Here is a 27,995-nt window from a genome sequence, read left to right as displayed (position 1 = left end):
CAGAATAGGTCATTAGTATCTCATTAATGGGACTGAGCTGCACATAGGCCACATGACCAATGAACGTGGCATCACCTAGGGTAAGCTGTGAGAAGGCCACAGCGCCTCAGCGAGTGTTGGATTTTTTGTGATTCGCGTGTTGGGTGCTGCAATCCCATTAATTCCTGTGGGGTCACTGCTACACTTTGATCCCCCTGCGATCCTGGCCGCGACCAGTGTCGGCATGTAGCCATACCATTATCAGCAGAACCCTGGACAAGCCCTTTAATAATCACAATCATGTTAATTACGTTCTTCCACCTAACCTTGCAGTATCCCATTATCCGATAAACACATAGAATGATAAAAAACTAAACAAAAAAAAAAAAAAAAACAGAAAAGAAAAGAACTGAGTTAAACTATGGCAAAAATCTGTCTAATGGTATGGATTATTTTGTTGAAATTTAGCCCTTTTCTAAACAAGTGATGATCTTACAAGACAAGGAACAGGGAGATCTGAACAGGACGGTGCCCCTCGCTGTTACTCTGGTCAGGCGACGGTTCTTTCCAGTAATCTAGACTGACCACGACAATTATGACGGCAGGTTGTTTACTACAAAAGAACAGTCATTTCATTTCCAAGGGGCTCCTTTCCGATATATTGCACCAAAAATAAACATGATACAATGTTACCGTGACAACAGCAAATGAGACTATAATGCAACACTGTAACGCAGACCAGACCGAGCCGTGGAAAAACCTTGGGTCTGTGTGTGACTTTTTATACTCAGATCTATTTTATATACAGAACCAAAATCCGGAATTTTCAGAAGTCAATTTTGTTTTTCTCTTTCAATTTTCCAAGTGTGATAAAATAAATATTGCTTCAATTAAAATACTTATTATTATTATATTATTTCCTTTTTTATTTTATTTTTATTTTTAAATAAACAAAAATATAACCCAGTAAGACCTGGAGTCCAATAATTGCCACTCTGGTGGTTGATCTCCAGTTTTGGCATCTGTGTCAAGCACAGAACTGCGGGCATTGTATTGGTATCTTGTTTGGTACAGGAAAGGAACAATCACACAAATGTATTCGGAGGGTTGGAATCGATGGGCCAAGCCAGTTTTTTCTCTTTAGCTTCCCGGTCAAATGAATCATAAACCGATTCCTTGACTGCAGTTTTGCCCGGGATGGGCATTTCACATATGCCAACGTAGTTCCTTTTTGCCATGCGGGAACTGGTGGTGATAGTGTAAGCATTGCTCCGATAACACTTCATGGATGACATACAAAAGGTCTCCTTCATGCCACGTCGGAAGTTGGCATTGTATACAGAGTACAGGGTTGGCTTGGCAGCCGAGGAACCGAAGGAGAGCCAGGAAACTGCTAGATAGGCAAGGCAGCACTGGCGCTGGTCACTCTCTTCCGGATGCCACAACTGCACAACATAGAAGGGCAACCATGATACCAGGAATATTGTATTTAACATCAAGAACATTTTGATGGTTTTGACTTTGGTTCTGGGTACAATGTTCATGGTGCGTCTGACACTCAGCCTGTCAGTGCCAATGCGCCAAATATATTTCACTACTTTCTGGTAAAAGAGGAGGATGAGAGCAGAGGGCACAAGGAAGCCCACCAGAAGATGGGCCACACCATACACTGCCCCATCCCAGGACGGAGGTGGGAAGAAGTTGCAGTGTCCGTCCACAACATCATAAAAGAAGAACGCTGGAGAAACAAAGGCGGCATCGAAGAGCCACGAAGCCACAATCATCCTTTTAGCTTTTTCCCTAGAGACCTTAAAGCTCAGAGGATACAAGATGGTGTAGAAACGATCAAGGCAGATTGACAGAAGTACATAGATCTGGACTCCTGGTGTCAGGTAGTGGAAATAACGTGCCAATTTACACATGGCGCTGCCCAATGCCCATCGACCAGACGTGATTTGTAATAGTGTGAAAGGGGCGCTACCAAGGCTAAGCAGCAAATCTGCACATGCCAGAGACACCACAAAGTAATTCGTTGTTGACTGGGTCCGACGGCTCCGGTGAATGACGAGACAAACCAAAGCGTTGCCAAACACGGAGAGGATCCATATAATCCCAAAGATCAAACCAGCCGTTGCTACCTCTCCAGGAAATAGAAGTTGGACTGGACCAGTAATGTTCCTCTGCCCCATGGTGCTGTCTTTGTAAAGTCCTGGGATCCATGGTTCTCCAGCTGACATTGGGCAGGTGGTCAGACTATTATTTGGCATCGGATAGAGGAGGGTAGGTAGGATGAGCCGAGGCCGCTGGACATCCATTCCATGGGCAAACACCATCTTTATCCACAGATGTAGGGGCTTTAGAAATTTCTGAAGGTGAAAAGATTTCGAAGATGACACCAAGATGGAGTTCTGGAGAACAAAGAGGAGGAGATTAGGGGCACCATAGGCACAAGGACCAATATTAGCAAGATGAGATGGATCAAAAGTGTCAATGAGGGATGGAGTGAATGGGGTATTGTGAGGGGGTAGTGATGAACATTCAGTAGATGAAAACATTGGAATCAAATCACATGAGAACAGTAGAGTTTTTCTTTTCCGGCGCCGAGTTCCGTCCTAGGGGCTCAAATCCGGAAAAGAACTGATCAGTTTTATCCCCGTGCATTCTGAATGGAGAGTAATCCGTACAGGATGCATCAGGATGTCTTCAGTTCAGCCTTTTCAGAGACCTGTAGCATGTTGTATTTTTACCTCCGGCCAAAAATCCGGAACACCGGATCCAGCATTTTTCCCATTGACTTGCATTAATGCCGGATCCGGCGCCGTGTGTTCCGTCAAACCGGATCCGGCTTTTGCATGTTAAACCCAAAAAAATTTCCATAAATGGTGGATCCGTTTTTTCCAATGCATTTTTTCATAGTGATCAGAATCCTGATCAGGATTCAAATGTAATCCGTTTTCACACGTTTTTTCTGGATCCGGCAAGCAGTTCTGTCGACGGAATTGCCCGCCGGATTCAAACAACGCTAGTGTGAAAGTACCCTTAGGGCTCATGCACATGAACGTTTTTTGCGTTCCGTATACGGGCCGTATTTTGATTCCGTATACGGAACCATTCATTTCAATGGGTCCGCAAAAGATGCGGACAGCACTCTGTGTGCTGTCCGCATCAGTTGCTCCATTCTGTGGCCCCGCAAAAATTATGAGTCATGTCCTATTCTTGTCCGTTTTTTCCGGACAAGAATAGGCATTTCTATAATGGGGCTCCTGTTCCATTCCGCAAATTGCGGAAGGCACACGGGCGCCATCCAATTTTTGCGGACCGCAAAAAACGGCACGGTCGTGTGCATGAGCCCTTAGAGAAAGGTGAGAAAAATAACTAATTTGAGTATTCAGGAGGCCTGATATCAGGAGAAGGAAACGGAGGAAGAAAGGAGTTAGGGAATGAAAGGAGGGTTTATGATTGTGAAAATGAAGAAGAAAAGAAGGAAAAAGAAGACTTCAAGGGATCACTAGAGACTGCCAGCTTTGTCATTGTTACGTTATACTTTTTCCAGTCACTAAATGTATTCAGGACGGTGCCCTAATGACCCCCTCTCCACCACCATCACCTAACCTACTGTCTGATGACTTATTTTCCATTTTTTCCACGCTTGGTGCTGCCACATTTTTGCTGTGGGAAGTAATTATAGGAATATGTGGATACTCAGTCATCGGAAGCTGGGTCATACATTTTACCTGTACTGATACATTGTAGTAAACCCTCAGGAGAGAAACGTGCACTGCTGAAATCACCATTATTAATCCATTTGCCAACAGTGATCTCTGATCTCTGCTTGCTGACAGTGAATTGCTAAATTCCTGTTTACATCGGGCCCGACAACCAGATCAGATCGAATACTCCTCACTGCTGAGAAATTTTACCACTTGTATCCAGTGTAGGTAAATCCACTGTCTGCAGAAGGATTTGTCTTTAAAGCTCGTCAGTATCTGGATGTAAAGGAGAATGCTCCCATTCACTGACAGCAAGCAGAGATCATGACACTAGTAGAAAATAACAGCCTATTTGAATGTGGCAAAACCTTTCATTACACAATGATGAAAGGGGCTGTCCAAGGTTTTTATATATTGATGGCCTATCCTCAGGAATGTGAGGATAAGTGAATGAAAGCAGCACTGCAGTAACCAGTTCTGTCCACTACACACTTCCAGTTCTGGAGCTACTCGGTAAGGCTACTTTCACACTACCGTTCAGAGCGGATCCGTCTGGGGTCTGCCCAGACGGATCCGCTCATATAATGCAGATTTTGGATCCGTTCAGAACGGATCTGTCTGCATTATATTGTAGAAAAATTTCTAAGTCTGAAAGTAGCTTCAGACGGATCCGTCCAGACTTTGCATTGAAAGTCAATGGGGGACTGATCTGTTTGAAAATTGAGCCATATAGTGTCAAATTCAAACGGATCCGTCCCCATTGACTTAGGCCGGGTTCACACGAACGTGTGTGACCCGTGCCTGTGAAGCGGCCCGCAAATAGCGGGCCGCAATGCTTGTTCGCCGGCCGTAGGTCAGCCGCATCGGATTGCGGACCCATTCACTTTAATGGGTCCGCGATCCGGCCGTTCCGCGAAAAGATAGGACTTGTTCTATCTTTTTGCGGAACGGAAGAACGGGACGTAACCCCACGGAAGCACTCCGTAGTGCTTCCGAGGGGTCCCGTCCCGTGTGGCCGTTCCGCGATTCTGGATTAGCGGACCCATTGAAGTGAATGGGTCCGCATCCATGATGCGGAATTCACACGGAACTGTGGCCGTGTATTGCGGCCCGCGATTTGCGGGCCGCAATACGGCCACGGATCACACACGTTCGTGTGAACTTAGCCTTACATTTTAAGTCTGGACGGATCCACTTGCTGAGCGGAGCGGAGGCTGAACGCTGGCAGACTGATGCATTCTGAGCGGATCCGCGTCCACTCAGAATGCATTAGGGCAGTACGGATGCGTTCGGGGCCGCTTGTGAGCCCCTTCAAACGGAACTCACAAGCGGAGCCCCGAACGCTAGTGTGAAAGTAGCCTAAGGGTACTTTCACACTTGCGGCAGAGGATTCCAGCGGGCAGTTCAGTAGCCGGAACTGCCTGCCAGATCCGGATGCAAATCGATGCATTTGTGAGACGGATCCGGATGTGGATCAGTCTCACAAATGCATTGCAATACCGGATCAGTCTTTCCGGTTGTCATCCGGAAAAACGAATCCGGTATTTATTTTTTTCAAATTTTTTAAAAAGGTCTGCGCATGCGCAAACCGCAAAACCGGATGAGTTTTGCCGGAACACTTGGGCCGGATCCAGCATTAATGCATTTTAATGGAAATTAATGCCGGATCCGGCATTCCGGCAAGCGTTCAGGATTTTTGGCTGGAGAGAAAACTGCAGGATGCTGCGGTATTTTCTCTGGCCAAAAAAACGTAAGAGGGACTGAACTGATGCTCTCCATTCAGAATGCATTAGGATAAAACTGATCAGTTTTTTTCCAGGTATTGAGCCCCTAGGATGGAATTCAATACCAGAAAACAAAAACGCTAGTGTGAAAGTACCCTAACCACTGATTGGTGGACTATGCGAGGTGCCCCACCGATCAGATATAGATGGTTTATCCTGAGGGTAGGCCAGCAATATACAGATCTCAGACAACTCCTTTAAATGTCATTCTCCTTCAAATTCAGAAATCTCCTTGTGTAGTCCTTATGTGGCTATTCAATATACCATTCAGCCATACCTTAAAGGGGTTCTCCGGGAATTAAGAAAATGAAAATACGTAAATATTACTTTATTATAAATATATTCCCGAATACCTTTCATTAATTATAATGGCTTGTTTTGTCTGGGGAGCAACCATCAGGGTAAATAAAATGGCAGCTGTCCTATTAGTACACACAAAACCTGTCCTAACAACACAGGAGGACAAGTTACTTCACAACACTTAACTAAAGAGCTGCCTCATCCTCTTCTCTACTCTGCTTGTCAGGGATTATGATCCTGAATACAGTTTAATATGATATTTAGCTGAATCTTTGTGGGAATAGAGTTCATGAGGAGACATGAAGTACAGAGAGGATGGACAGGACAGATTGTGTTAATGTGGAGCTGTGGTAATGGAGACTGTATACAAGTGCTGCTACTCATCAGCCACATCTGCTCATGAACTCAATTCCAACAGAGATTCAGCTAAAGATCTTATCTGTATTGAGGATCATAATTCCTGACAAGCAGAGAGGAGGATGAGGCAGCTCTTTATCTCAGGGTTGTGAAGTAGCTTGTCCTCCTGTGTGATTAGGATAGGTTTTTTTTTGTACTAACAGGACGGCGGCCATTTTGTTTCCCCTGATTGCTCCCTGGACAAAACGAGCCATTATAACTAATGTAAGGTATTTGGGAAAATATTTGTAATGAAGTAATATTTAAGTATTTTTATTTTCTTAAAGGTGTTGTCTCATCATGGACAATGGGGGCATATCGCTAGGATATGCCCCCATTATCTTATAGGTGCGGGTCCCACCGCTGGGACCCGCACCTATATCGAGAACGGAGCCCCACAAGTGAAGGAGGGCACACTGCACATGCGCAGCAGCGCTCCATTCATTTTCTATTGGGCCAGCGAAATCAGCAGAGCGCTAGCTCGGCTATTTCCGTCGGTCCCATAGAAATGAATGTGAGCGGGGGCCGTGCATGGGCGGTACGCTCCCATTCACTACTATGGGGAGCTGGCCGGACCGGAGTCCTCCAGCCACCACCTTGCGGGGCTCCGTTCTCGATATAGGTGCGGGGTCCCAGGGGTGAGACCCGCACCTATAAGACAATCCCTTTAATTCCCGGAGAACTCCGTTAAAGTCTTTTCCTTTTTTTTTGCCATAAGGAATATCTGAACAGTAAGGCCTCTTTCACATGGGCGTTGTGGCAAAAGATGCAGGTGCGTTGCGGGAAAATGCACAATTTTTCCGTGCGAGTGCAAAGCATTTTAATTCGTTTTGCATGTGCGTGAGAAAAATCGGCATGTTTGGTACCCAGACCCGAACCTCTTCACAGAAGTTCGGGTTTGGGAGCGGTGTTGTGTAGATTTTATTATTTTCCCTTATAACATGGTTATAATGGAAAATAATAGCATTCTGAATACAGAATGCTAAGTAAATTAGGGATGGAGGGGTTAAAAAAAAAAAAAAATTATAAAAAAAATATTTAACTCACCTCATCCACTTGTTCGCGAAACCCGGCTCGTCTTCTTTCAGGACCTGGGAGGAAAAGGACCTTTGGCGACGTCACTGCGCTCATCTTATGGTCCATCCATGTGATGAGCGCAGTGACGTCACCAAAAGTACTTTTCCTCCCAGGTCCTTAAAGAAGAAGAGCCGGGCTTCGCGAACAAGTGGATGAAGCGAGTTTAATATTATTTTTTTTGAAATATATATATATATATATATATATATATATACACACACACACACACACACATACACATATACACCTCCATCCATAATTTACTTAGCATTCTGTATTAAGAAGGCTATTTTCACGCTATTAAAAAGAATGCTATTTTCCCTTATAACCATGTTATAAGGGAAGATAATAAAGATCGGGTCCCTATCTTCCGATCGTCACCTAGCAACCATGCGTGAAAATCGCACCGCATCTGTACTTTCTTGCGGATGCTGGCGATTTTCACGCAGCCCCATTCACTTCTATGGGGCCTGCGTTGCGTGAAAAACGCACAATATAGATCATGCTGCGATTTTCACGCAACGCACAAGTGATGCGTGAAAAATCACCGCTCAGGTGCACAGCCCCATTGGAGTGAATGGGTCCGGATTCAGTGTGGGTGCAATGCGTTCACCTGACGCATTGCACCCGCACGGAAATCTCACCCGTGTGAAAGGGGCCTAAGGGCTTATTCACACAGGTGCAAAAACTTTTTTGCTTTTTAATTTTGCATCAGCAATGATCCCAGTTTAGGACACATCTCAGTCAGTTTTTTAATCACAGTTGATGTTTTTTTTTTTCCATTTTCTTTGCAATGGATCAGTGAAAAACAGACCTCAGACAGATGGCATCTGTATGATCTCCATGGTTTTAATTTGACCCGTTGAATAGAATGGACACAATCTGTCTGCAAAACAAACCAAAGATGCATACCCCGGAAGAAAGAAAAGCACATCTGACCCACATGTAGAATTTAATGGATCCATATGTTGTTAGTGGAGAACACATAGGGGCACATTTAGGGCTCATGCACACAGGGATTGCCGTTTTTACGGCCCGCAAAATACGGATGCCGGCCATGTGCTTTCCACATTTTGTGGAACGTCCGGCCCCTAATAGAGCAGTCCTATCCTTGTCCGTAAAACGGACAAGAACAGGACGCGTTTTTTGTTTTTGCAGGGTTGCAGAACGGACATACGGATGCAGACAGCACACCCCCGTGCTGTCCGCATCTTTTGCAGCCCCACTGAAGTGAATGGGTCTTTATCCGACCCGCAAAAATGCGGACCAAAATGATGTTTGTGTGCAGAAGCCCTTGATAGAGTTTTTGTGCCTGTTTTAGGCGTAAAAATGCTGTTTTAGACAGTCTTACTTTTTAAAATTTGCATTTACTACTGAAATTGTGCCCGTTTTGTCCATTTGCGCCTCGTTCGACCATTTAGATTTTTTAGACTAATTCTGAAGTTTTCTAAATTTTGTGACTTTTCCGATCTATTTATGTAGGTGCGCCTTTATTTGCGCCTGAATTTGTCACAAAAACAGTGTAATTCCCACTGCACCTGAGAGCTGGCGTACTTTCCTTATCCGTTTTCAGTGGTGACATGTGACATTTCTTCCTGGAGACATGAGACTTTTCTCATGCTCAAATAAACTAGACCAGTCTTAGGCTACTTTCACACTAGCGTTAAAGTTTTCCGGTATTGAGTTCCGTCATAGGACCTGTGTGAAGTTGGCACCCCATGTTTTTAAATTTCAAAAAGAAATACACCATTCGTTTGTGCTGCGTTTGTGCCGCAAAAATGAACGTTTGTGCCGGTTCAGTTCCTGAGATATTGCTCGTTAGATTTTTATGAAGCCCCGCCCACTTTCCACCCCATGTTTTTAAATTTCAAAAAGAAATACACCATTTGTTTGTGCTGGTTTGTGCCGCAAAAATTAACGTTTGCGCCGCTTTGGTTTCCGAGATATTGCACGCTTGATTTGCTGAAACCCTGCCCACTTTCCACCCCATGTTTTTAACCCTGACCCTAGACCCCCCAGGTGTGCTGCAGCTTGCCCCCCCCCCCCCCCCCACAACTTTTTTTGGGGCACAAGCATATTATTTTATTTTTTTCTGCGTACGCTGACTGTGGCCGGGACTGTTAGGCTAGTTTAACACTTGCGGCAGGACGGATCAGACATGCTGTTCACCATGTCGGATCCGTCCTGCGGCTATTTCGCCGTGCCCCCGGTCCGCCACTCCGTCCCCATTGACTATAATGGGGACGAGGGCGGAGCGCCGGCACAGTACGGTGGTGCACGGAGAAAGCCGCCGGACTAAAAAACCTGACATGCAGTAATTTTAGTCCGGCGGCTTTCGCCGTGCACCGCCGTGCTGTGTCGGAGCTCCGCCCCCGTCTCCATTATAGTCAATGGGGACAGAGCGGCGGCCCAGGGGCACGGCGAAATAGCCGCAGGACGGATCCGACATGATGAACAGCATGTCGGATCCGTCCTGCCGCAAGTGTGAAACTAGCCTTAGCGCATCGCAAACACTACCGCTGATCAACTTCGGACGGTTGATCAGTAAGTTCGAATTTTTAAAATAAAAAAAAAAAATTCTCATTTTTTGGCTTTTTTTTTGTCTGTTAGGTTTAGGATAGGTTTGCGAACACCCGTCCCCCCACACACACGCACACAAAATAAAAGTTTATCACGCACACACACACTCTCCTATGGCCCGCCGGATGTTCTCGGCTGAGGAGGCATACGCCCAGCTTGCCTCCGAGTCCGAGAGCCCCAGTGAGGATGAGGATGACCGCACTTTTCTTTTGTCATCCGCGTCCTCCTCATCATCTAGCGATCATGATGAGACCCCAAGACAGCGGAGACACCGCCAGGCGGAGCAAGGGGACCGCCATAATAGGGACCCTGTGGCCCACACTAGTACGAGAAGCTCTGGGGCTCGTACTAGTTTTCCGGCCCACCAGTTAAGTCCACCGGAGCCCCCTACCGGTGAACTTGTCTGGTGTACCCCAGAGCGTTTTGAGCCTGTGATTCCTGATTTTGTAGGCCAACCAGGAATCCAGATTTCCACAGTGGGCTTCACTGAATACGACTACTTTAGTCTTTTTTTCAGTGACCACTTTGTGAATCTGATGTTGGAGCAGACGAACCTGTACGCCCAACAGTTCATTGCTCAACACCCGGGCTCCTTTTTGGCTAGGCCCGGTGGCTGGACTCCGGTCTGTGCAGCCAAGATGAGGATGTTTTGGGGCCTCGTGCTGCATATGGGCCTAGTCAAGAAACCTAGTGTCAGGCATTACTGGAGTGGGGACGTCCTCTACCAGACCCCACTTTACAGTACGGCCATGACACGTACCCGGTTTGAGGCCATCCAGAAATGCCTGCATTATGCAGATAATGCAGCATGTCCCCCCCAAGGTGATCCTGCCTATGGCCGCCTGTACAAAATCAGGCCGGTCATCGATCACTTTGGGGCCAAATTTGTACAGGCCTATGTACCTGGAAGGGAGGTCGCGGTTGATGAGCCTCTCATTGCTTTCAAGGGGAGACTCATTTTCCGCCAGTATGTTCCCTCTAAGCGGGCGAGGTATGGCGTGAAGCTGTCCAAACTTTGCGAGAGTACCTCAGGGTACACTTACAAGTTTCGTGTGTACGAGGGGCGAGATTCCCGTATTGAACCCCCAGAATGTCCCCCCACTCTGGGTGTTAGCGGGAAACTTGTGTGGGACCTTATGCACCCACTGCTAGATAAGGGTTACCACCTGTACATGGATAAATTTTATACTAGTATCCCCTTGTTCCAGTCCCTCGCCGCCAGATCCACGTCCGCTTGTGGGACCGGGCTGAAAAATCAACGCAGCCTCCCTACCCACCCCCTCCAGGTACCTATCCCCAGGGGTGCGACCCGTGCCCTTACCAGTGGAAACCTGTTGCTGGTCAGATATAAGGACAAGAGGGATGTCCTTGTACTGTCCACAATTCACGGTAACGGCATCACCCCTGTCCCTGTGCGAGGTACCGCGGCAACGGTCCTCAAGCCCGATTATATCGTCGACTGCAATCGGTATATGGAAGGAGTTGATCTCTCTGATCAAGTCCTCAAGCCATATAACGCCATGCGCAAAACCCGGGCATGGTGCAAAAAAGTTGCGGTCTGCTTGGTGCAGGTTGCCTTGTACAACTCTTTTGTGCTGTCCCGGAGCGCTGGCAACACAGGGACATTCCTTCAGTTCTATGAGGCAGTCCTCAAGGACCTGATCTTTTCTGACCGGGAAAGAGCAGGCCGGAGTACCTCGGGAACTGGAGATGCCCGGATCGTCCCTGGCCAACACTTTCCAGGTGTGGTCCCCCATACTGGAAAGAAGGGATGGACCCAAAAAAGGTGCAGAGTGTGTCACAGGAAAGGGATACGGAAGGACACCACTACTCAGTGTGACACGTGCCCCGATCATCCGGGCCTCTGCTTTGACGGTTGCTTCAGGGAGTACCACACTTCCATGGGGTACTAAATTTATGTTCCCCTTCCCCAATTTAGCCACTGACAATCGGATAAAAAACTGGTTTGAGGCCATCCGGAAATGTCTGCATTATTCCGATAATGCAGTATCTCCCCCCCAAGTTGATCCTGCCTATGGCCGCCTGTACAAAATCAGGCCGGTCATCGATCATTTTGGGGCCAAATTTGTGCAGGCCTATGTACCTGGAAGGGAGGTTGCGGTTGATGAGTCTCTCATTGCTTTCAAGGGGAGACTCATTTTCCGCCAGTATGTTCCCTCTAAGCGGGCGAGGTATGGCGTGAAGCTGTACAAACTTTGTGAGAGTACCTCAGGGTACACTTACAAGTTTTGTGTATACGAGGGGCGAGATTCCCGTATTCAACCCCCAGAATGTCCCCCCACTCTGGGTGTTAGCGGGAAACTTGTATGGGACCTTATGCACCCACTGCTAGATAAGGGTTACCACTTGTACGTGGATAACTTTTATACTAGTATCCCCTTGTTCCTGTCCCTCGCCGCCAGATCCTGGCAACACAGGGACATTCCTTCAGTTCTATGAGGCAGTCCTCAAGGACCTGATCTTTTCTGACCGGGAAAGAGCAGGCCGGAGTACCTCGGGAACTGGAGATGCCCGGATCGTCCCTGGCCAACACTTTCCAGGTGTGGTCCCCCATACTGGAAAGAAGGGACAGACTCAAAAAAGGTGCAGAGTGTGTCACAGGAAGGGGATACGGAAGGACACCACTACTCAGTGTGACATGTGCCCTCTTCATCCGGGCCTCTGCATTATTGGTTGCTTCAGGGAGTACCGCACTTCCATGGAGTACTAAATTTATGTTCCCCTTCACCAATTTAGCCACTGACAATCGGATAAAAAAACTATGGTTCTCAGACTTGAGACACTAAAACGAAAAAAAAATAATAATATTCTAAAATATTTAGTAAAACGAAAATAAAAAAAGTTGACATCTAGGGTATCGCCGCGTCTGTAAGAATCTGCTCTATAAAAATACCCCATGACCTAACCCCTCAGATGAACATGGTCAAAAAAGAAAATAAAAACGGTGCAACGGTGATGTAAGGTGACAAAAAAAAACTTTTTTTTGCAGTTTTTATTTTATTTTATAACCGTGTTCATCTGAGGGGTTAGGTCGTGGGGTATTGTTATAGAGCAGATTCTTACGGACGCGGCGATACCTAATATGTCTACTTTTTATTTATTTATTTTAGTTTTACTAAATATTTTTGAAAGAATATTTTTTTAGTTTTAGTGTCTCAAGTCGGAGAACCATAGTTTTTTATCCGATTGTCAGTGGCTAAATTGGGGAAGGGGAACATAAATTTAGTACCCCATGGAAGTGTGGTACTCCCTGAAGCAACCGTCAAAGCAGAGGCCCGGATGATCGGGGCACGTGTCACACTGAGTAGTGGTGTCCTTCCGTATCCCTTTCCTGTGACACACTCTGCACCTTTTTTGGGTCCATCCCTTCTTTCCAGTATGGGGGACCACACCTGGAAAGTGTTGGCCAGGGACGATCCGGGCACCTCCAGTTCCCGAGGTACTCCGGCCTGCTCTTTCCCGGTCAGAAAAGATCAGGTCCTTGAGGACTGCCTCATAGAACTGAAGGAATGTCCCTGTGTTGCCAGCGCTCCGGGACAGCACAAAAGAGTTGTACAAGGCAACCTGCACCAAGCACACCGCAACTTTTTTGCACCATGCCCGGGTTTTGCGCATGGCGTTATATGGCTTGAGGACTTGATCAGAGAGATCAACTCCTCCCATATACCGATTGCAGTCGACGATACAATCGGGCTTGAGGACCGTTGCCGCGGTACCTCGCACAGGGACAGGGGTGATGCCGTTACCGTGAATTGTGGACAGTACAAGGACATCCCTCTTGTCCTTATATCTGACCAGCAACAGGTTTCCACTGGTAAGGGCACGGGTCGCACCCCTGGGGATAGGTACCTGGAGGGGGTGGGTAGGGAGGCTGCGTTGATTTTTCAGCCCGGTCCCACAAGCGGACGTGGATCTGGCGGCGAGGGACTGGAACAAGGGGATACTAGTATAAAATTTATCCATGTACAGGTGGTAACCCTTATCTAGCAGTGGGTGCATAAGGTCCCACACAAGTTTCCCGCTAACACCCAGAGTGGGGGGACATTCTGGGGGTTGAATACGGGAATCTCGCCCCTCGTACACACGAAACTTGTAAGTGTACCCTGAGGTACTCTCGCAAAGTTTGTACAGCTTCACGCCATACCTCGCCCGCTTAGAAGGAACATACTGGCGGAAAATGAGTCTCCCCTTGAAAGCAATGAGAGGCTCATCAACCGCGACCTCCCTTCCAGGTACATAGGCCTGTACAAATTTGGCCCCAAAGTGATCGATGACCGGCCTGATTTTGTACAGGCGGCCATAGGCAGGATCACCTTGGGGGGGACATGCTGCATTATCGGAATAATGCAGACATTTCCGGATGGCCTCAAACCGGGTACGTGTCATGGCCGTACTGTAAAGTGGGGTCTGGTAGAGGACGTCCCCATTCCAGTAATGCCTGACACTAGGTTTCTTAACTAGGTCCATATGCAGTACGAGGCCCCAAAACGTCCTCATCTTGGCTGCACAGAACGGAGTCCAGCCACCGGGCCTAGCCAAAAAGGAGCCCGGGTGTTGAGCAATGAACTGTTGGGCGTACAGGTTCGTCTGCTCAAACATCAGATTCACAAAGTGGTCACTGAAAAAAAGACTAAAGTAGTCGTATTCAGTGAAGCCCACTGTGGAAATCTGGATTCCTGGTTGGCCTACGAAATCAGGAATCACGGGCTCAAAACGCTCTGGGGTACACCAGACAAGTTCACCGGTAGGGGGCTCCGGTGGACTTAACTGTGGGCCGGAAAACTAGTACGAGCCCCAGAGCTGCTCGTACTAAGGTGGGCCACAGGGTCCCTAGCATAGCGGTCCCCTTGCTCCGCCGCCTTGGGGGCTCATCATCATCATTAGATGATGAGGAGGACGCGGATGACAAAAGGAAAGTGGGGTTATCCTCGTCCTCACTGGGGCTCTCGGACTCGGAGGCAAGCTGGGCGTATGCCTCCTCAGCCGAGAACATCCGGCGGGCCATAGGAGAGTGTGTGTGTGCGTGATAAACTTTATTTTGTGTGCGTGTGTGTGGGGGGACGGGTGTTCGCAAACCTATCCTAAACCTAACAGACAAAAAAAAAAAAAAAAGCCAAAAAAATGTGATTTAAAAAAAAAAATAATAAAAAATTCTAACTCACTGATCAACCGTCCGAAGTTGATCAGCGGTAGGTTGTGCGATGCGCTAACAGTGGCCGGACGCTAAGAGTCCCGGCCACAGTCAGCGTACGCAGAAAAAAATAAAATAATATGCTTGTGCCCCAAAAAAAGTTGTGGGGGGGGGGGGGGGGGGCGGGAGAAGGGCAAGCTGCAGCACACCTGGGGGGTCTAGGGTCAGGGTTAAAAACATGGGGTGGAAAGTGGGCGGGTTTTCAGCAAATCAAGCGTGCAATATCTCGGAAACCAAAGCGGCGCAAACGTTCATTTTTGCGGCACAAACCAGCACAAATGCAGCACAAACGAATGGTGTATTTCTTTTTGAAATTTAAAAACATGGGGTGGAAAGTGGGTGGGGCTTCATAAAAATCTAACGCGCAATATCTCAGGAACCGAACCGGCACAAACGTTCATTTTTGCGGCACAAACGCAGCACAAACGAATGGTGAATTTCTTTTTGAAATTTAAAAACATGGGGTGCCAACTTCACAGAGGTCGTCATAGGCGCTCAATACCGGGGGGAAAAAAAAAAAAAAACGCATTAGTTTTATCCTAATGCATTCTGAATGGAAAGCAATCAGTTCAAGATGCATCAGGATGTCTTCCATTCTGTCCCTTTTATGGTGTTTGGCCGGAGAAAATACTTTTCTTCGGCCAAAATTCTGGAGGAACACTTGCCGGATTAAGCATTAATTTAAATTTAAATGTATTAATGCCGGATCTGGTACCAAGTGTTCATGAAATTGCCGCAACCGGTTTTTACGGTCTGCGCATGCACAGACCTTTAAAACTGTGGAAAATAAATACCGGATCCGTTTTTTCAGCTGACACGGGAGAGACGGATCCGGAAACAAATGATATCCGTTTGCATACGGATTTCCGGATCCGGCAGGCAGTTCCAGAACTGCCTGCCGGATTCTTCTAAAGCTAGTGTGTAAGTACCCTAAGTGAATATGAACCTGTCTAACTAAAAAAAACAACCACCCGAGGTCAGACTAATAACAATACACCGAGTCTATTTCATCAATAGCTGTGAGACTTCTAATAAATACTCAGCAAAGAAAGACAGACAAATAAAATACTCCCGTTTGATAAATGTGGACCATACTGCACACCGACATGACTCATAAATGTGTGACTAAGCCCAAAGACTGGGGCTGCATGGCAACTAAAAACATAACGGAACTGAATCGGGTCGCACACAAATTGCAAGTGGATGCAACCTCAAAATGACAAAAAAAATCCAGCAGTATTGGATTTTGGCGATTCTGGGGGTCATGCTGCAACCTCATTCAGTTCCATTATGTGCTACACAGCGATCTTAGGTCACGCAATGCTTATCACCGTGTAGCCACAGCCTAATAACATCCCACACCACTACCTTACTATGCAGCGAGTAAGATCTGCCATTTAGGAACCTAGGAAAGTTGGATGACAACCACTGTAGAAGCAGCAACTGAGAATATGTTATTGTAAGCTCAATTCAAATTTTAACCACTTAGCAAAAGAGCAAGGGTTATCCAGTTTTGGTAGCCTTTCTGGCATGCTCACCTGCTCCCCTCTGCTGGGTTCTGGTTCGTTCCATCCACCGCTGCTGTCTTGGGGTGCCAATCCCCGCTTGTCAAGTGGACGGGAGTCACGTGTGCCGCTACAGCCAATGAAGAGCCACAGAGATGACGTCCCCCAAGAGTCTTGTGACCCTGTGATGTTGGTCTTGGGCACACGTCACCGCTGGAGCCAGTTGTTGGCTGTAGCGGCACTTGCGACTCCTGTCCACTCTAGAAGTTGACAGGCAGGGACCAGAACCCAGCAGCAGGTAAAGACTTTGCTCCACAGGTCCAGTAAGGCAGCTGCAAAAGCTGGACAACCGCTTTAAGGACTTATATTTACTGGGGATTTCTTGATTTTTGGTAAACATGACAAAAGCCTTCAAGAATGCAATAAATCCAGCTCAGTCGATCGTCAGACCCTCATCCCAATCTAGTGTGCTGTGCGGTGCAGGAGCTCAGGCACCCAGGGAGGAAATGTCCTGTTCTCTCCGTATGATCAGCATCTCTGACGTCCCAGTTACCATGGTGCAGCCTGAATGCTGCAGAGAGCCATGGTCATTATGCGACCTTGGGGACCGTATGGATGATGGGGGGAGAGGTTGTATTAATTAAGCCAACAGAATCCCAATTGTACAAATTAACCCCTATGATCTCTTTGAAATGACAAGGCACTCAAAAAAAAAAAAAAAAACTTACGTTCACAAACTATATCAAACCCCCTTTCCACGTAAAACTGTCTGAATCCGTAAGTTCATTCCCCCACCCCAGTTTTAACCCCTTAGTGACCACTAATACGCCTTTTTACTGACGTAAACAAAGGGGGTTTTAGCTAAACAACTGTCTCATTACATGTACCCAAAATGGGGCATTAAAAACTATAACTTGGCCTGCAAAAAATAAGACCTCACACAAGTACATTGATGAAAAAACCCCCAAAAAAATTATAGCTCTTGGAATGCGATTAAAAAAAAAAGTGTGTGGTCACCAAGGGATTAAAGTCATTGGTGGCGCAGTGTGCCCCCCCCCCCCCCCCCCAGTATTATAATCATTGGTGGCAGTGGCCACAGGGTCCACTCTGCCCTCTTCATTTATGGTGCAGTGGCAGTTGTGATCGGAGCCCAAGCAATAAAGTCCCGGGGCTCACAGCTAGGACGTTACTGAAGCCTTGGCTTGTTGTGCATTTTCATAGGTAAATGCATTGATATCCAATTCATTGTAGTCAAGATGGATGTTCATTGCCTTTAAGAGCCATGCTCGACTATATTTATAATTTTGTATGTCTTGAGTAGGCCAAAGTAAGGTCGTACAAAGGTTTCTACTTTTTAGTGTTATTCTTCTCATGAATGTACCAGTCTGAGAAGAATCCCCCTTGTCTACTTATAGATTTATGACGGGAGATAAAGATAAGCTCTATGCAGCTGGTAACAATTACCTATACAATTAGGCATTTATTAATGAAGCAAAATATATAATATTCATTTAATGAGCCTTAGTTAGTCCTTAGCATAAGACAATCAGTAGGACACACACACTAATATATCTTTATATTATTATATAGACATGTATCCAGTATATTATATATATTTCTCATTAGGAGAATATTCGTCTCTAAAAGAGTGTCTGTGAAGATGTGTGTTTTGTAACAATTATTCACATCTTTGGTATGACAGGAGGTACTGATATCTCTGAGAAAACAAGGCCATTCATACTATTATGATCCATAAATAAACAGTGTGAGAAACATTCAGAGAGACACCTGGAGGTCTGTCTCTAATTGCTACAAGTGTCAGAATCAATCCCTATGGCTTTGAATTAAAGCTTCTAAGGTCAAATGTATAGAATACATTTTATTCAGACTTACATACGTTAACCCTTTATACTATGATGCAAATAGCTTACACAGCAGTGCCACATAGGTATGAGTAGGTGACATTACAACAGTAGCATTCTGGGTAAGGTTATGATGGCACATTTTTTATCAATGGTTACGCCCATCCGACAATGATTGGAAAGTTCCAAACTAGGAAGGTGTGTCTAACTGATAAGTTTGTGATCATAAACCATACACAGAAGGTAGAAGAGAAGGAGAAAAGAAAAAAGAAAAAAAAAAGAGAAGAGGGAGGAAAACAAGTGGAGCTCTCTAGAGGGGTCTATCAAGATGAAAGCCATGGTGAGATGTGCTATGATAGACCACCCAGCTTTCCTAGGAGCAGAAGTGAGATTCCTACTAGGACTTGGTAATAGACACAGAAAATGATATTTCATTTTATTAAGACTAATTTGATAGTGTGGGTGAAATTATACCATCTAGATTGGCCTATAAATAAATAATTAATTAAATTAATTGATCATCAACATTCTTCGCCAAGCTAAGTGATGGATTCCCACTTGTTTCAAGTCCTTCCCATTTAAGATCCTAGATCCCTGTTATTTGTCTTAATAGTCTTACCAAAGTTATATATGTGAAAATAGTCCAGGATGGGGTGGAAGGATACAGTTATCTCTTCTAAGTTATATCCTTGGATGGATTTGCCCATCTTGAAGTCATGTGATGTGTAGTTGATTAGGGGGGGTGGAATGTATTTAGCATTCTATATTGATGTCTAGGATTAGACATGCCCATCCTGATAGCATGAGGTTTTCGCTGAACAGAAGTAATGTATATAACTTATGTTCATATTTTGATATCCTAACCTAATAATAGCTTGGTTATAATGTGACAAGGCATTTCCACTCACATGTATTGTTAAGCTTGTAATGCTTTATATTAACGCTATATACACTGCTCAAAAAAATAAAGGGAGCACTTAAACAACATAATGTAACTCCAAGTCAATCACACTTCTGTGAAATCAAACTGTCCACTTAGGAAGCAACACTGAGTGACAATCAATTTCACATGCTGTTGTGCAAATGGGATAGACAACAGGTGGAAATTATAGGCAATTAGCAAGACACCCCCAATAAAGGAGTGGTTCTGCAGGTGGTGACCACAGACCACTTCTCAGTTCCTATGCTTCCTAGCTGATGTTTTGGTCACTTTTGAATGCTGGCAGTGCTTTCACTCTAGTGGTAGCATGAGACGGAGTCTACAACCCACACAAGTGGCTCAGGTAGTGCAGTTTATCCAGGATGGCACATCAATGCGAGCTGTGGCAAGAAGGTTTGCTGTGTCTGTCAGCGTAGTGTCCAGAGCATGGAGGCGCTACCAGGAGACAGGCCAGTACATCAGGAGACGTGGAGGAGGCCGGGGGAGGGCAACAACCCAGCAGCAGGACAGCTACCTCCGCCTTTGTGCAAGGAGGAACAGGAGGAGCACTGCCAGAGCCCTGCAAAATGACCTCCAGCAGGCCACAAATGTGCATGTGTCTGCTCAAACGGTCAAAAACAGACTCCATAAGGGTGATATGAGGGCCCGACGTCCACAGGTGGGAGTTGTGCTTACAGCCCAACACCGTGCAGGACGTTTGGCATTTGCCAGAGAACACCAAGATTGGCAAATTCGTCACTGGCGCCCTGTGCTCTTCACAGATGAAAGCAGGTTCACACTGAGCACATGTGACAGACGTGACAGAGTCTGGAGACGCCGTGGAGAATGTTCTGCTGCCTGCAACATCCTCCAGCATGACCGGTTTGGCATTGGGTCAGTAATGGTGTGGGGTGGCATTTCTTTGGAGGGCCGCACAGCCCTCCATGTGCTCTCCAGAGGTAGCCTGACTGCCATTAGGTACCGAGATGAGATCCTCAGACCCCTTGTGAGACCATATGCTGGTGCGGTTGGCCCTGGGTTCCTCCTAATGCAAGACAATGCTAGATCTCATGTGGCTGGAGTGTGTCACCAGTTCCTGCAAGACGAAGGCATTGATGCTATGGACTGGCCCACCCGTTCCCCAGACCTGAATCCAATTGAGCACATCTGGGACATCATGTCTCGCTCTATCCACCAACGTCACGTTGCACCACAGACTGTCCAGGAGTTGGCAGATGCTTTAGTCCAGGTCTGGGAGGAGATCCCTCAGGAGACCGTCCGCCACCTCATCAGGAGCATGCACAGGCGTTGTAGGGAGGTCATACAGGCACGTGGAGGCCACACACACTACTGAGCCTCATTTTGACTTGTTTTAAGGACATTCACATTACATCAAAGTTGGATCAGCCTGTAGTGTGTTTTTCCACTTTAATTTTGAGTGTGACTCCAAATCAAGACCTCCATGGGTTAAAAAATTTGATTTCCATTTTTTTTATTTTGTGTGATTTTGTTGTCAGCACATTCAACTATGTAAAGAACAAAGTATTTCAGGAGAATATTTAATTAACTCAGATCTGGGATGTGTTATTTTTGTGTTCCCTTTATTTTTTTGAGCAGTGTATATTCATTTGCATGTATCATTGTGTTTATTTACTTATATATGTTTATAATCTTGTAACCAATAAACCTGTGTATTATTGTATAATGCAGAACTACATGTTTATCATTTACGTCATCTCACGTCAAAAACAACTTATTTATCTGAGGAAATAGTCGGACTCAGATGTCAATTAGGTTGTCTACAATTCACCAGGTCATGATTTTAAGAATTTATGAAAAATTTTATAAATTATTTTTTTTTATGGTTAATTATTTTTATGACCATAATTAATAATTCTTAATTGAATTATTACTTCCAGACAGGCTGCCATGGTAAGCTCCCTGCTGCTGTGTGTACAAAGCACATAGCAACAGGGAGAGTGTAAAGTCCTATTCACCCTACGACGGATCTCAATACCGGAAAATATTAAAGCTAGTGTGAAAGTAGCCTAAAAGCAGCACCAACGTCCCTTTCAGACTTCCCTCTGGAATGCCTCAGCCTGTCAGCAACCATAGCTTCCCAGCGATCACTCCATCTATACAGCACGTCCTCCAAGGATTCTTTATTCAGAATGGGGCCATAAAAATGTACAAAAAGGCCAAGAACAGTGCAAGCTAGTTATAGGTTATAGTCAAAACGTTGCACTGTTTTTGGCACTTTTTGTAATTTTTATGGACCCATTCTGAATAAAGAATCCTTGGAGGACATTCTGCAGTCTACTTTGTTTGGTGTTATCCTCAGGATAGATGCAGAGGCGGTGGTGCTCACCAGAGTGCAGTGGTCTCTTCAAACAGCTGAAGTCAGACCGCCACCCATTGACGACTTAAGGGCTCATTCACACGACCGTGCCGTGTTTTGCGGTACGCAAGTTGCGGATCCGCAAAACACGGATGCCGCCCGTGTGCCTTTGGCAATTTGCGGAACGGAACATGCGGCCCATTATAGAAATGCCTATTTTTGTCCGCAAAAATAATTTATAATTTTTGCGGGGCCACAGAACGGAGCAACGGATGCGGACAGAACACGGAGTGCTGTCCGCATCTTTTGTGGCCCCAATGAAGTGAATGGGTCCGCACCCGAGCCGCAAAAAAGCAGCTTGGATGCAGAACCAAACCACGGTCGTGTGAATGAGCCCCAAGCCTCATTCACACATCAGTATTTGGTCAGTGATCGTGAGCCAAAACCAGGTGCGGCTCTAAACACAGAACAGGAGCAGATCTTTCCTTTATACCTTATGTCTGTAGAGGCTCCAATCCTGGTTTTGGCTCACAATAACTGATGGAAATCACTGACCAAAACACTGATGTGTGAATGAGGCTTTATCCTGAGGATAGGTAATCAATATTGTACTCCAAGAAAACCCATTTAAAAGGGTTTTCCAACAAACAACACTAATACCGTATCCACAGCATAGGGCATACGTCAAATCCTTGGGGCCCCGGCAATCATGAGAATGGGAGTCTGGAGATCCCTATGGGAATAGAGTGGTGACTGTCAGAGATAGTGCCCATTCTGTACTCAGCAGTCCCACAGGAGTGAATGAGGCAGTGGTCATGCAAACCACATAAGGGACCTCCATTCTCACGATCACTGAGGGTCCCAACTATTGGACCCACAGCAGACACTTATTCCTTTATATTGTGGGTATAGGATGTGCTAGATTGGGGGGGGGGGGGGGGGGACATAATCATAGTATAAAAAGAATTTTTGCAGCTTTCTAGAAATTTTCCTTGTATCCAGAGTAGACAATCCTGGGCGAGATGAAGGAAACCCCAGAATGAAACATTTGACCTGCTGATACCTTGTAGCAAACTGACAAGAGACAGATGGTCTGCACCGGATACAATGTAACAAACCAGGCAAGCAGTATCCGACTGTAGATGGATGGAATTGTAGTTCAGGTGTCCACCCTTAGGCTACTTTCACACTTGCGTTCAGAGCGCATCCGTCTGGGGTCTGCCCAGACGGATCCGCTCATATAATGCAGACTTTAGATACGTTCAGAACGGATCCGTCTGCATTATATTGTAGAAAGAATTCTAAGTGTGAAAGTTGTTCAGACGGATCCGTCCAGACTTTACATTGAAAGTCAATGGGGGACGGATCCGTTTGAAGATTGAGCCATATTGTGTCATCTTCAAACGGATCCGTCCCCATTGACTTACATTGTAAGTCTGGACGGATCCGCTTGCCTCCGCACGGCCAGGCGGACACCCGAACGCTGCAAAAGATCCCCAAAAGTAACAACCACCCAGAGCCGCCTCATGCCCCCCCCATACATAAAGAATGTCTATATCAGCTGGCGGCCCACGTTTTCTCTGTACCCGAGCCTTATCATCCAGGCATTGGCTGCTGTACTCCCTGTGTATTACACCTGTCTGTACCCCAATATTATCCATTCCTGCACCGGCTGTATAATAATTCATATTATCAGGCGCCCCTTCTATTATTCAAGACTACATTCTTTGTATAATCCATTACTACACCCCATAGTCATTTATTTATGACCCCCTTATACTGTACATATTCTTTGTATCATCCATTCTGCCTCCCTATAAACCATGTCTGCACCCCTATACATCATTCATCACCCCCAATATTATTCACATCTCTACGTCTTGTATTATCTATACCTGCCCCCCATAATGTTATATATCATCTATTACTGCCCCCCTACAATATTCCGTACCTGCACCCCCTGTATTTTCATGCCTGCCCCCAAAATTATTCCTGTCTGTACTTCTTGTATTATCTATACCTGCCCCCCCAATCATTTACATATCATCCATTACTGCCCCCTTACTATATACCTGCCCCTGTATTTATTCCTGCCCCCAATCATTTACATATCATCCATTACTGCCCCCTTACTATATACCTGCCCCCTGTATTTATTCCACCCCCCCAATCATTTATATATCATCCGTTACTGCCCCCTTACTATATACCTGCCCCCCTGTATTTATTCCTGCCCCCCCATTTATATATCATCCATTACTGCCTGTATTTATTCCTGCCCCCCCCATTTATATATCATCCATTACTGCCCCCTTACTATATTCCTGCCCCCCCATTTATATATCATCCATTACTGCCCCCTTACTATATTCCTGCCCCCCCCATTTATATATCATCCATTACTGCCCCCTTACTATATTCCTGCCCCCCCATTTATATATCATCCATTACTGCCCCCTTACTATATTCCTGCCCCCCCCCCATTTATATATCATCCATTACTGCCCCCTTACTATATTCCTGCCCCCCCCCATTTATATATCATCCATTACTGCCCCCTTACTATATTCCTGCCCCCCCCCCATTTATATATCATCCATTACTGCCCCCTTACTATATTCCTGCCCCCCTGTATTTATTCCTGCCCCCCCCCATTTATATATCATCCATTACTGCCTGTATGTATTCCTGCTCCCCCCCCCATTTATATATCATCCATTACTGCCCCCTTACTATATTCCTGCCCCCCTGTATTTATTCCTGCCCCCCCCCCATTTATATATCATCCATTACTGCCTGTATTTATTCCTGCCCCCCCCCCATTTATATATCATCCATTACTGCCCCCTTACTATATTCCTGCCCCCATGTATTTATTCCTGCCCCCCCCCATTTATATATCATCCATTACTGCCCCCTTACTATATTCCTGCCCCCCCCCCCTCCATTTATATATCATCCATCACTGCCCCCTTACTATATTCCTGCCCCCCATGAATCATTCATGTCTGCCCCCTCCTCTGCTTTCTAGCAGGCCATGCAGCGCCTGCACAGTGGGGGTCTCCTGGGGTGGGGGGCACTGGACGCTACATACATGTGCACTTACCGGCCTCCAGCTGTGAGGTGTGTGCGCTCTTGTATGGGCAGCCTGTTACTCAGCATCCTCCAGCCGGGGGGAGAAAACGGAGTCCCCCGGGCTGCGCCCCTTTCACGGCTGAGCCATCGTGTCCTGTCCCCGGGAGAAGCGGCGATAAACACTCGGCCACCACCGCAACAAAGCACCGGCCTCCCCTGTCTGATCGCACGGAGGGGGTGGGGTGATTCATGTGCTCCCCCCAGACTGCCGCCGCCTCCTCATTGCGTCTCTCCTACCTCACACACTGCCCGTCTATCTCTAGGTGGACTTTAATTCGTGCCCCTCCTGTGACGTCATTTGTGGATGACAATTTGGGGGTGACACCCCTTGTAGAAAACACTGCATTATAGGAGCCCAGCTGTTAGAGGAGTGTCTTCCATTAGCTTTATGATGTTTACAGCAACCAGAAGAAGAATGAGTGCAGCTCTGGAGTACAAGGCTACTTTCACACTAGTGTTATTCTTTTCCGGTATTAAAATCCAGTAAAGGGGCTCAATACCGGGAAAAAGAGCATTAGCTTTGTCCTAATGCATTCTGAATGGAAAGCAATCCGTTCAGTATGCATCAGGATGTCTTCCGTTCCGTCCCTTGTACGGTATTTGACCTGTGGTATTTTTTCCGGTCAAAATCCCAGAACAATACCGCACTTGCTGGATCCGGCATTAATTTCCATAGAGATATATTAATGCCGGATCTGGTACCAAGTGTTCCGGAAACTGCCACATCGCCGGATCCGATTTTCCAGTGTGCGCGTGCGCCGGGCTATTGATCTTTTAAAAATTTTAATACCGGATCCGTTATTCCAGATGATACTGGATGAGACGGATCTGATATTTCACCGCTTCCGTCTAACGAATCCGGAAAAAAAACCTTTCCGTTTGTACATGGCTTGCCGGAACTGCCTGCCGGAATCAAAAAGCGCTAGTGTGAAAGTACCCAAATACAGGATGTAACTTAGGATCAGTACAGGATAAGTAATATATGTACACAGTGACTCCACCAGCAGAATAGTGAGTGCAGCTCTGGAGTATAGTACAGGATGTAACTCAGGATCAGTACAGGATAAGTAATGTAATGTATGTATACAGTGACTCCACCAGCAGAATAGTGAGTACAGCTCTGGAGTATAGTACAGGATGTAACTCAGGATCAGTACAGGATAAGTAATGTAATGTATGTATACAGTGACTCCACCAGCAGAATAGTGAGTACAGCTCTGGAGTATAATACAGGATATAACTCAGGATCAGTACAGGATAAGTAATGTATGTACACAGTGACTCCACCAGCAGAATAGTAAGTGCAGCTCTGGAGTATAATACAGGATGCAACTCAGAATCAGTACAGTATAAGTAACGTAATGTATGTTCACAGTGACTCCACCAGCAGAATAGTGAATCCAGCTCTGGAGTATAATACAGGATGTAACTCAGAATCAGTACAGGATAAGTAATGTAATGTGTGTACACAGTGACTCCACCAGTAGAATAGTGAGTGCAGCTCTGGAGTATAATACAGGATGTAACTAAGGATCAGTACAGGATAAGTCATGTCATGTATGTACACAGTGACTCCACCAGCAGAATAGTGAATCCAGCTCTGGAGTATAATACAGGATGTAACTCAGGATCAGTACAGGATAAGTAATGTAATGTGTGTACACAGTGACTCCACCAGTAGAATAGTGAATCCAGCTCTGGAGTATAATACAGGATGTAACTCAGGATCAGTACAGGATAAGTAATGTAATGTGTGTACACAGTGACTCCACCAGTAGAATAGTGAATCCAGCTCTGGAGTATAATACAGGATGTAACTCAGGATCAGTACAGGATAAGTAATGTAATGTGTGTACACAGTGACTCCACCAGTAGAATAGTGAGTGCAGCTCTGGAGTATAATACAGGATGTAACTAAGGATCAGTACAGGATAAGTAATGTCATGTATGTACACAGTGACTCCACCAGCAGAATAGTGAATCCAGCTCTGGAGTATAATATATGATGTAACTCAGGATCAGTACAGGATAAGTAATGTGATGTATGTACACAGTGACTCCACCAGCAGAATAGTGAATCCAGCTCTGGAGTATAATATATGATGTAACTCAGGATCAGTACAGGATAAGTAATGTCATGTATGTACACAGTGACTCCACCAGCAGAATAGTGAATCCAGCTCTGGAGTATAATGCAGGATGTAACTTAATGATTTTCCTGTTTCATGACGTAAAGTCATAGTTTTATTAAAGACACGGAGGCGAGTATTGCTATCTCCTTCTTTACTTCCACCAATAGCAGCAAAGGAGAAATTAACATAAACATAACAATAAAGGACCCTCCCCTAACAGATCCTATAATAAGCAGTGTCCTCTTGCATATCTTTCTTTAAATCCACGACACCAAACCATAATCGAAACCGTAACCGAAACTGGAACTGGATCCGCCACCGACCCTTCTGGTCCGTCCAACTGTAGAACTCGAGCCAACATGGCTAACATCTCAGGAAAACTTGGAACAACACGGAATTCCATATGCCGAGGGGTTTTCAACCTGAAACAGAATTAATAATATAGCCAGTGTAAAAATTGGGTAAAACTGAGCAATCTCGACCCTATAACGGTCGTACATCAACAAGGTCGCTGAAAAACAGAACCATGAATAAACCTTAACGGTAATAAATCTCATAAATAACAATAAAAGACAATGTAACAGTCAATAATGTCAAAATAACGTCATATAAACAGGGCGGGCAGGAGAAACCCAGGGCGGGCAATACTCGCCTCTGTGTCTTTAATAAAACTATGACTTTACGTCATGAAATAGGAAAATCATTAAGTTTTACAGCAAGACACGGAGGCTTCGTATTGCAAGTTCAAAGCTGCTCAATAATCGATGAAAACACATGAGGGGGCGGACGGAAATAAAATTCTGTGAACGTCGTGGCCCTAGACCAGTCAGCCAGACGCAGAATGTCCTCCAAACGAGCCCCCGAAACCGCCAGGGCAGTGGCAGCCGCGCCCCTGGCCGAGTGAGCGGTAAAGACCGTCGTATCAATCCCGGAAAGGGACATGACCCACTTCATCCACCGCGCCAAAGTGGGACTGGTCACCGGGGCAAAAGGATGGCGAATAGAGAGGAAAAGTTGCGGAATGTCCGCAGAGCGGTGGACCGAGTGCGCAACTCATATTCCCGTA

At 45.9% G+C, this 27,995-nt stretch overlaps 1 protein-coding gene across 1 annotated transcript; it reads right to left on the bottom strand.

Annotated features, from left to right (window-relative positions):
• Positions 1-207: 207 nt before the first annotated feature.
• Positions 208-25,053, bottom strand: GPR19 (G protein-coupled receptor 19). Its single transcript, XM_040437078.1, has 2 exons — positions 24,769-25,053; positions 208-2,387 (listed from the first exon to the last, which is right to left on the bottom strand). The coding sequence occupies exon 2, from the start codon at positions 2,310-2,312 to the stop codon at positions 1,065-1,067; it is 1,248 nt and encodes a 415-aa protein (XP_040293012.1). The 5' UTR covers positions 2,313-2,387; positions 24,769-25,053; the 3' UTR covers positions 208-1,064.
• Positions 25,054-27,995: the final 2,942 nt, after the last annotated feature.

This window comes from Bufo bufo, chromosome 1 (assembly GCF_905171765.1).
Source record: "Bufo bufo chromosome 1, aBufBuf1.1, whole genome shotgun sequence".
Lineage (NCBI taxonomy): Eukaryota > Metazoa > Chordata > Amphibia > Anura > Bufonidae > Bufo > Bufo bufo.
The sequence above is the reverse complement of the archived record's forward strand: the minus strand, read 5'-3'. Positions and strand labels throughout refer to the sequence as shown.

Coding starts and splice junctions, on each gene's coding strand:
- GPR19 (XM_040437078.1), bottom strand. CDS start 2,312: ATGGTGTTTGCCCATGGAATGGATGTCCAGCGGCCTCGGCTCATCCTA.